This window comes from Bison bison, unplaced genomic scaffold (genome assembly GCF_000754665.1).
Source record: "Bison bison bison isolate TAMUID 2011002044 unplaced genomic scaffold, Bison_UMD1.0 scf7180017864093, whole genome shotgun sequence".
NCBI lineage: Eukaryota > Metazoa > Chordata > Mammalia > Artiodactyla > Bovidae > Bison > Bison bison.
Genome location: NW_011494665.1, coordinates 1815305 through 1825694, shown reverse-complemented (window position 1 = coordinate 1825694; position 10390 = coordinate 1815305). Strand labels below are relative to the sequence as shown.

The 10390-nt window shown below is 50.4% G+C and overlaps 1 protein-coding gene across 1 annotated transcript in view; it reads left to right on the top strand.

The window, feature by feature from the left end:
- The first annotated feature begins 3481 nt into the window (after positions 1-3481).
- The window catches only part of HCN3 (hyperpolarization activated cyclic nucleotide-gated potassium channel 3), a 9864-nt gene continuing 2955 nt past the window's right edge, over positions 3482-10390 (top strand). Inside the window, exons 1-6 of the mRNA XM_010838287.1 lie at positions 3482-3876; positions 7061-7490; positions 8416-8577; positions 8984-9202; positions 9573-9719; positions 10150-10388. Coding sequence (XP_010836589.1) covers positions 3593-3876; positions 7061-7490; positions 8416-8577; positions 8984-9202; positions 9573-9719; positions 10150-10388 — 1481 coding nt within the window. The 5' untranslated portion in view covers positions 3482-3592. The remainder of the gene's footprint in view (positions 3877-7060; positions 7491-8415; positions 8578-8983; positions 9203-9572; positions 9720-10149; positions 10389-10390) is intronic.

Here is a 10390-nt window from a genome sequence, read left to right as displayed (position 1 = left end):
CTCTTTGCGACCCCATGAATCGCAGCACGCCAGGCCTCTCTGTCCATCACCAACTCCCGGAGTTCACTCAAACTCACGTCCGTCGAGTCAGTGATGCCATCCAGCCATCTCATCCTCTGTCGTCCCCTTCTCCTGCCCCCAACCCCTCCCAGCATCAGAGTCTTTTCCAATGAGTCAACTCTTTGCATGAGGTGGCTAAAGTACTAGAGTTTCAGCTTTAGCATCAGTCCTTCCAATGAACACCCAGGACTGATCTCCTTTAGAATGGACTGGTTGGATCTCCTTGCAGTCCAAGGGACTCTGAAAAGTCTTCTCCAACACCACAGTTCAAAGGCATCAATTCTTCGGCCCACAGCTTTCTTCACAGTCCAACTGTCACATCCATACATGACCACTGGAAAAACCATAGCCTTGACTAGACGAACCTTTGCTGGCAAAGTAATGTCTCTGCTTTTGAATATGCTATCTAGGTTGGTCATAACTTTCCTTCCAAGGAGTAAGTGTCTTTTAATTTAGGCGGTGTCCTTCCGTAGTTTTCCTCAATCTTTTACCTATTTCATGAGACTTCTGTGTCTTGTTTTGTTAGGATTGATAGGTTTGAAGGTTGAAAAGAAGGACTTGTCGTTTACGGGATGTCGCCACTCTGCTAACTTTTTGAGGCTTGTGATGTGGTGTGATTCTCCAGCATAGCCTCTAAATATTCGGTTCTTAAAAAGCAGTTCGACAACCTAACCACAGCAAAGAGGGTTCCCACCTTTCCTCTTGAACAAAAGCTATGCACTTTTGGGAGAGGAGTGGGGCATCGCCGTGGAGGTAAGGTTTGAAAAATGGAGTGATGGAGAATCAAGTGCCAAAGAAGGGAAAATTTGAGAACTTTATGTTATGTACTTACACATAATATATGAGAAGTGTAAATTTACTGAATTAAAAAATAAAAAGGAAAAAGAAGGAGGCATTGAGAAAAACTAGGTGAGTTAAACACGCTATAGGAGGACTTGAGCAATAATAAGGGAAATGATGAAAGTGAAAGAGAAGAGTGAAAAAGCTGGCTTAAAGCTCAACATTCAGAAAACGAAGATCATGACATCTGGTCCCATCACTTCATGGGAAATAGATGGGAAACAGTGGAAACAGTGTCAGACTTTATTTTTGGGGGCTCCAAAATCACTGCAGATGGTGACTGCAGCCATGAAATTAAAAGATGCTTACTCCTTGGAAGGAAAGTTATGACCAACCTAGATAGCATATTCAAAAGCAGAGACATTACTTTGCCCACAAAAGTCCATCTAGTCAAGGCTATGGTTTTTCCAGTGGTCATGTGTGGATGTGAGAGTTGGACTGTGAAGAAAGTTAAGCGCCAAAGAATTGGTGCTTTTGAACTGTGGTGTTGGAGAAGACTTTTGAGAGTTCCTTGGACTGCAAGGAGATCCAACCAGTCCATTCTAAAGGAGATCAGCCCTGGGTGTTCTTGGGAAGGAATGATGCTAAAGCTGAAACTCCAGTACTTTGGCCACCTCACGTGAAGAGTTGACTCACTGGAAAAGACTCTGATGCTGGGAAGGATTGGGGGCAGGAGAAGAAGGGGACGACAGAGGATGAGATGGCTGGATGGCATCACCGACTTGATGGACATGAGTTTGAGTGAACTCTGGGAATTGGTGATGGACAGGGAGGCCTGGCGTGCTGCGATTCATGGGGTCGCAAAGAGTTGGACACAACTGAGCTACTGAACTGAACTGAACTGAAGGGAAATGAAAAAAATAACCCGAGATAACTATATTCAAGTAAAGAAATATCAGAGGGGGGCCAGGATGGAAGATAATCAGATGGAGCTTACATCAGTTGGCCAGAAATAGTTTAGAAAAAGTTCCTAAAATAGATGAGGAAGGATAATAAAGAGGTGAGGAGGAAGTGTAGTTCACTTCCTCTTCCATGAACACTTTCCCTTATTCATTCAACAACCATTTACCAAGTGTCCACTTTGTGTTCAGCATTGTGTCAGGTGTAAGGCTCCTGTTCTTCAGAGCTCCATAATCTAATGGAAGAGAAAGACCTGTTCCATAAAATAATGGCAGCCTTGTGACAAGAGCTGTTATGAACAGTGGTGCCCTGGTCACTGTAGGGAAGCTGTAGACTAGACCCTAGCTTGAGAAAAAAGAGTTATAAATGTGTGCCTAGGTTTCCTAGAGGAGATGACATCTGAACCAACTGTTGAAAAGTGAATTGGAGAAGACCAGGCAGAGAAAATACAAAGGTCTAGAGACAAAGCAAAACGAAGCATTTAAACAGAATTGGAGTCCTGGCTTTCAAGAGAGGAACTATCAGAAGAGAGGTTGTTAAAACTAGGTCTAGATTTTACAGGGCCTTGTATGTCATTCTAAGGAGTTTAACTGTAATCCCACAGAAGATGGGGAAGTTTGAAGGACATTAAGCAAGTAATAAAGCTACATTTGGATTTAGGAAGGTAACTCTGGCAGACTGGAAAACTAATTGCCGTGAGAAGTTTAGAGACCCCTTAAGAGGCATCTGAAATAATCTAGGTGAACAAATTCTGAGCGCTTGAAATAAGGCAGTGACAATAAGAAGAGGAGATAAGGGGAAGAATTTGAGATATTTAAGAACTTTTAGGGAATTCCCTGCCAATCCAGTGGTTAGGACTCTGCACCTTCACTGCCAAAGGCCCAGGTTCAATCGCTGGTCAGGGAACCAAGATCCTGCAAGCTGCCCAGCACGCGCCCCGCCCCCCAAAAGAGAATTTACAGCCCTTTCCATCCCATAGCGCTGTAATTTACCTGTCCTGTCTGCAAGCATAGACGAGCGCTGGCTTTATGGACAGGACTTTGTGTTCATCCTTGTGTTCATCCTCAGCGTCCACTCAGTGACTGGCGGAGTTGCTCTTGGTGAGGGCTGGCAGATAAGTTTGGAAATTAAATACTAGAGGGAGCAATATGAAGAAGTCAGAGGAAAGGAGTATGCCTAGGAGAGTGTTGCGAGGGAAAAAAGTGAAATGCAGGAAGTCCTTAAGGCATAGTGGATAAGAGGAAGCTCAAAAGCCATTCCCCATCTCTTCCACTGGTTCCCAATTCCTCGTCCTCGCAAGCCTCACGAGCTACAGCCAGCGTCCGGTTTTCCCGCCAGTTGCGGACGGCTCCGCCTCCCTGACGCTCAGTGGATAAAAGCCCTTCAGCCCTAGACTACGCCCTCTCTGTTGGCTCTGCAGCGTTTCTCCTCCTCTTCCTATACTTGGAGGACGGCCCACATTGGCTAAGCCACGCCTACTTCAGTGTTCCTCAGGTTACGGACTATATTGGTCCCGCCTCTTTCCGAGAAGGCTCTCGGTCGACCCCGCCTCCGCCCGCCCTGCCAAACCTCCGCTCGGCTGTCGCCAGGGGGCGCAGCGCGACCCGCCCGCCGCCCTCGGAGGAGTCTGTCGCACACACCCCCTCCGCCCGGCGCTCTGGCAGTTCCCAGCCGACTACGCCTCCGCTCCGAGCCCGCCCGGCTGCTCCCGCTCCGACTCCGGGAGGGGTCGGGAGGTCTCGAATGGCCGCAAAAGGGTCTAGGAGGCCAAACGTGTAAGCTGACGGGCGTCATGGAGGCGGAGCAGCGGCCAACGACTGGGGCCAACGACGGGGCGACCCCTGGGCTGGAGGCTGCGCCTCCTGCTGCCCCGGCGTCTACAACCACAGCCTCGGGTCCGGTCCCGGGGTCCAGGCCCGGGCCCGAGCCCAAGAGGAGGCAGCTCGGGACCCTGCTCCAGCCCACGGTCAACAAGTTCTCCCTTCGCGTGTTCGGCAGCCACAAAGCAGTGGAAATCGAGCAGGAGCGGGTCAAGTCAGCGGGGGCCTGGATCATCCACCCGTACAGCGACTTCCGGTACTGGGGGTCCGGCAGGGTGGGCAGGGGACACAGCTCCCACCCCCAAGGCCGCGACACAGGAGCCGGGCCCGCCCCACCCTCCACGGACACTTCATTTCCGGCCCAGGGGTCCCCTGGTGGGCCGACAGAGTCACTTCCCCCAACCTAATTCTTGGGTAAAGGATCCCCAGCCGGAGGGTCTCGGTGACTTTTCAGGCTAGGGGCGCTGGAAGAGACCTGGAAGCGGACACCAGAGACCTGGGTTTCCCATTTAAAAAACCCGACACCCCACCTGGACCAAGGGGAATATTGGAATTAGGGACTGCTGTCTCCTCCAGTTCTGCTTGCTGGGGATCTGGGAAATTTTGTCATGTTCCGAAACTCAGGGTCAGTCTAAAGGAGAAACCGAGCTGTCCCCACTGTCCTCATTTCTACCCCCAGTACCAGCCTAGTTCAGCAGGGCAGGCTACCAAAAAAAAATAGGGATGCCAGGGGAGAAAGGGAGTGTCCAGACAGCAGCTCTGATCGCTGTCCCTGGTGCTGAAGACGGGATTCGGCGGGTTAGGGCCTGGACTCAGAGTGATTTGAGGCAGCAACAGAGGGGCAAGTCCACTGCCCATGTGACCACCGCCCAGGTGACTACCAGAGAGAAGGGATGGAGAGTGGGGGTGGGGCCATTCCATAGTCCCCATCAGGCTGTACCTCTACATCAAGGTCGCTAGGGGAGGAGAGCAACCCTGTCCTTGGAGGAAATGAAGGACAGCTTTTAGATGAGGCAAGGATATATGCAAAGCACCTATCCTGGGGAGCTAAATGAGCAGAGAGGATGAGGTGTGAATCAGGAGCCTGGAAACACCATTGGAAACCTAGACGTCATTTTAATCCACAGACATACACACTCCCTTAATGTTCTTTTTTCTCTCATTGTTCCTTTCACTCCCCTCTTTTTTACTGTCTCAATATCACCCTACTAGTGCACCTTTTCTAGTCTGCTGTGCATCTCCCTCCTCCCCCCTCCGTTTCAACCTCAAATGTATCCCCATAAACCATGTATCCCCGTTATTATTGTGCTTCTTCTCCATCCTCTCTTCTGTATCACCCGCCAGGCTTGTGACTGCCTGTGAGTCAGGCTGTGAAGATGCTCTATGGCAAGGCAAACCCTCTTTCCCTCTCCTCTCCCAGCTTACAGTACAGGATTTCTCCAGTGGCCAGGAAAGAGAAGAAGAGGAGATCCAGGGCTTGCTGTTGATTGAAATCACACAGGGCTTCCTGGAGGCCTGGACTTGGGGACCACCAAGCTTCATTCAGGGGCTGAAAGGATTGATTTTTTTTCAGGCAGAGTCAGAAGGGGCTGGGTCCTTGGTTGATGCTGCAACTAGGTGTGTCCTGAAATTGAAACCCCCATATCTAATTGGGACCTTCAGACTGTCCAATGATCTTCTTTGAATGACCTCTTCTTTTCACAGCTTCCACACAGCAGTATGGCTCTCCCCTGACCATGTCCTTGCCTGGGTGCAACCAAAGTCTCAGTGGGCATGGGGAGGTTAGGGGAGGAAAGGAGTGCAGAGCTTCAGGCTTTGCTGTCTCAGGATCTGCTGTGGAGCTTCTCTGTATGTGCAGCCCTGCCGAAGTGCTCTGAAGAGGGGAGGGATACATCTGAAAAGCTAGTTCAAACAGGAGGCAGGACAGACCATCCCCATCTGGGAAACAGATCCCAGCAGAAAAACAGGAACCATGAGTCCAACTGTGTTGGGAAGGAGGGTTGGGGTTGGGAAAGCTAGGGAAGATTTTCAGTCCTAAACTAGGAACGGGCAGAGAGCTGGAGATGGGTAAAGCAGCAGTCTCTTCAGAAATCTTGGGATAAAGAGTAAGTGAGTCATAACACCAACTAGTCTTGTACAACACTGTCACATCCATCCACATCCATATCAGTGCATATTTTTTAATAGCCCTGTGAGATCAGCAAAAGATATTTATCTTTTTTTAACTTAAAAAATATTTAATAATAGTGACATAGATTATATACATATAATGAGGACATTACATATATATATTATATTAAAAATATATATGTGCATATTAGGGGTATATTTAGTAGGCATATATATTAATATATACAGTAGAGATATAGTAAATAGATAAGGCTGCTGCTGCTAAGTCACTTCAGTCGTGTCCGACTCTGTGTGACCCCATAGACGGCAGCCCACCAGGCTCTCCCATCCCTGGGATTCTCCAGGCAAGAACACTGGAGTGGGTTGCCATTTCCTTCTCCAATGCGTGAAAGTGAAAAGTGAAAGGGAAGTCTCTCAGTCATGTCCGACTCAGCAACCCCATGGACTGCAGCCTACCAGGCTCCACCATCCATGGGATTTTCCAGGCAAGAGTACTAGAGTGGGGTGCTATTGCCTTCTCCAAAATAGATAAGGCAGATATATATAAATAGTATAGTGTATACCAGGATGTATATGTGTGTGTGTGTGTGTACACACACACACACACATATTTGAAGGAGTAACTGTAAAACAAGCTCATATGTAACAATTGTCTAGGTCGAGAGAGACTACACTGGGGATACCCCGGCAGGCTCCGTGCTGCTCTCACATTCCTTTTCCACAACCACTATTCTAACTTTTGTGGTACTTATTTCCTAACTGTTCTTTACAGTTTTACTACTTCTCTGTGAATCCCTAAATAATGCAGTTGAGTTTGATCAATTTTTGAACTTTTTGTGTGTGGAGTCCTACAGTGTGTATCCTTTGGTTTCTTGACATTAAATCTGTGAGATTCATTCCTACTGTGGAATGTAGGCTGCAGTTGGGTGACTTCACAGTCGTATAATATTCCAGGGCATCAGTGTATTTATCTACTGTGTTTATCTTATTTACATTTTTCTACTGATGGATATTTGGATTATTTCCAGATTTAATGCTGTTATACCTATATATAGCTCCTGGAATCTTTCCCTTGAATGTGTATATACCTAGGAATAGAATTGCCAAGTTGCAGGGAATGCAAATGTTTGACTTTACTAGATAATTCCAAACTATTTTTCCAAATGGTGGTCCCAGTTTACACTCCCATTAGCTGTAAATGGTCATCCCGTTGTTCTGTATCCTTGTCCACTTTTGGCTGAGACTATCTGCCCTTAGTTTAGTGGCTGACTCTCATTGTGGTCTTACTTCCCATCCCACCCCTACCTTAGGTTTTACTGGGACCTGATCATGCTCCTGCTGATGGTGGGGAACCTCATTGTGCTACCCGTGGGCATCACCTTCTTCAAGGAAGAGAACTCTCCACCTTGGATTGTCTTCAACGTCCTCTCTGACACTTTCTTCCTGATGGATCTGGTGCTCAACTTCCGCACAGGCATTGTGGTAGAGGAGGGTGCTGAGATCCTGCTGGCACCGCGGGCCATCCGCACACGCTACCTGCGCACCTGGTTCCTGGTTGACCTCATCTCCTCTATTCCTGTGGATTACATCTTTCTGGTGGTGGAGCTGGAGCCACGACTGGATGCTGAGGTCTACAAAACAGCGCGGGCCCTGCGCATCGTGCGTTTCACCAAGATCCTCAGCCTGCTGCGGCTGCTCCGCCTCTCCCGCCTCATCCGCTACATACACCAGTGGGAGGAGGTGGGGTGGGGAGGTGGGCAGGGGGGGCTTGCAGACTCCTCCAGACAGCGATATGAGTGGGGCTCCTGGCAACTTTTTGGGGTGGGGCAGATGAGTGGGGCTTCCGAGGGAGGGGTGTCTCCAGTGTTGGTGGGGGAGAAACAGGGACAGAATGAGTGTTCAGGGGATTGGATTCACAGGATGCAAGGATGGTGGTGCAGGAGAATGGAGCATAGTTGCTGGACAAACACTGAAGGGTTAGTTAGACTCCAGGAGGAAGGTATAGAGGAGGAGCTAATAATTGTAGAGCGTGGGGAAGGCTGGAGTTTCAGCTTCAGGACAACAGCAGAGTTTAGTGGTTCAGAGTGTGAACTCTGCAGTCTCATTGCTTGTGGTCAGATCCCAATTTTACTATTTACTATATGAGGCCTGGTTTCCTTGTCTATAAAATGAAAATGTTAAATATATTTACATATGATAAGATTATAAGGGCTAAAGGAGTTAATACCTGTAAAGCACCTAGTGCAGTGCCTGGCACAGTAAGTTCTCAGTAGATTACCTATTATTATTATTATTGGAAGGGAAGAGAGCTTCTGGCACTGATCCTTATACATGCCCTGGGGCTGTTACACTGTGAATCGCCCTCTCTCCCCTTTCCCAGGCTATGCTTGGGCAGCTTGTGCAGCAGACCTTTTTGAGTCTCTGCTGTGGCACTTGCTGTGATTTGGGGCACATGATTTGCATCAGTTTTCCTATCTATGAGATGAGAGTAGTAATACAACCTCCTTTGTATTAGCTATATATGCTGTTTTATAGCCACAGTCTTAACATTCACAGAGGCTAGGGCCAGAGAGAAATTTGAAGAGAGAATCTGCAAGGCCAGGCATGGAAAAGTCTTGGCAGGGAGAGGTTCCTGTCCACAACAGCCCCTCCTCGGACTCCTCAGATCTTTCACATGACCTATGACCTGGCCAGTGCTGTGGTTCGCATCTTCAACCTCATCGGAATGATGCTGCTGCTGTGTCACTGGGATGGCTGTCTGCAGTTCCTGGTCCCCATGCTGCAAGACTTCCCTCCTGACTGCTGGGTCTCCATCAGCCACATGGTGGTGAGAACTCCCCACCGCTCAGCCTTTCCTGGGCCTTCCAAGGGCTCTTCTCCCTGAGCAGGAGGGGTAAACACAGGGGCCAAGTGGGAGATGGTGGAGAGATGACCATGAGAGGACAGAAGTGAGGAGGTGGGGAGGTGAGAGGAAAGAGGCCCAGAAGAAGTACTTGTATTGGAGGGGGGAGCATATGGGGAAGGAAACCTAGGGAGAAACTGCAGCTCCCATGCTATAAAAGAGGCCCCTTCTGCCTCAGGGCCCCCTAGAACCAAACCTAAGTGCCTCCCTTGGCAGGCAAGTTGAAGTAGAAGGCGGCAGACAGAAGGACTGAAAGAGAAAGTGGGAAGCGGGAGGAGAATGAGGTTTTGAGGGGTCTGTGCCGAGCTCTGCAATACACTCTGCCTCCCAGAACCACTCATGGGGCCGCCAGTATTCCCACGCCCTGTTCAAGGCCATGAGCCACATGCTCTGCATTGGCTACGGGCAGCAGGCACCTGTAGGCATGCCCGACGTCTGGCTCACCATGCTCAGCATGATCGTGGGTGCCACGTGCTACGCCATGTTCATCGGTCATGCCACCGCCCTCATCCAGTCCCTGGACTCCTCCCGGCGTCAGTACCAGGAGAAGGTCAGCAGGGGCAGGAAAAGGAAGGGGAGGGGTGCTGGCGGCTGGGGAGCTCCACGTGGAGCCCATTCTGATGCATCCCTGTTGGCTCTCTGTGTCCTGCCTTGCCCCGTATCCATTTGTCCCGTGTGTACCTTTTCTTTGTACCAATGCACCTGTCCTTGGACTCCTCCACGTCTGGGTTTTCCTGTGACTGTGCCGTGTCCTCCCTGTATCCACCCTTACTCATATATCCTTTTGTCTCCATGTTTCTACCCTCTGGCTGTGGCCCACGGCTGTGACCTTCCTCCACAACCCTCCGCCCACCACACTGTTCTGGCTCCACTTCTGTCTCTGTGTTTTCTTGCCTGCTGGCCATCGGCTGTCTCTCCAGTACAAGCAGGTGGAGCAGTACATGTCCTTCCACAAGTTGCCAGCTGATACACGGCAACGCATCCATGAGTACTATGAGCACCGCTACCAGGGCAAGATGTTCGATGAGGAAAGCATCCTAGGCGAGCTGAGCGAACCACTTCGGGAGGTGGGACTGGGCGGGGCCCTGGAGGGAGGCTCTTCAACGACCTGGGCTTCAGGGACGACCTCTAGGGTGGGGACTATTAGTCAGCTGGGGCCCCTACAGCCTGTGGGGCCTGCAGAGGGCCCCATGGGAGTTCAGGCCTTTGGAGCACTTTTAGGAGTTAAGGTCTTCCTTGATGATTTTTCAGGGGTGAAGTATACATGAGGAGGGGCTGCAGGAATCTCTGTTGGGGTGGGGTGGGGTGTGGTCCTGCAAGGGCTCATGGGAAAGCTCTGAGGGCAGGAGCTTAGAGATGGTCCCAGGCCGACTGAAGCATCCGCATCCTTTGGCAGATCATGACCCCAGGGGTGGGGCTTCTGGAGACAGAGGAGCTCGATGGGGGCACCTCGGGGCAGGGGGCACAGCCTGCCTGACAGGCCCCTCCCCTGCCCAGGAGATCATTAACTTCACCTGCCGGGGCCTGGTGGCCCACATGCCGCTGTTTGCCCATGCTGATCCCAGCTTCGTCACGGCCGTGCTCACCAAGCTACGCTTTGAGGTCTTCCAGCCGGGGGACCTCGTGGTGCGTGAGGGCTCCGTGGGCAGGAAGATGTACTTCATCCAGCATGGGCTGCTCAGTGTGCTGGCACGTGGCGCCCGGGACACCCGCCTCACTGACGGATCCTACTTTGGGG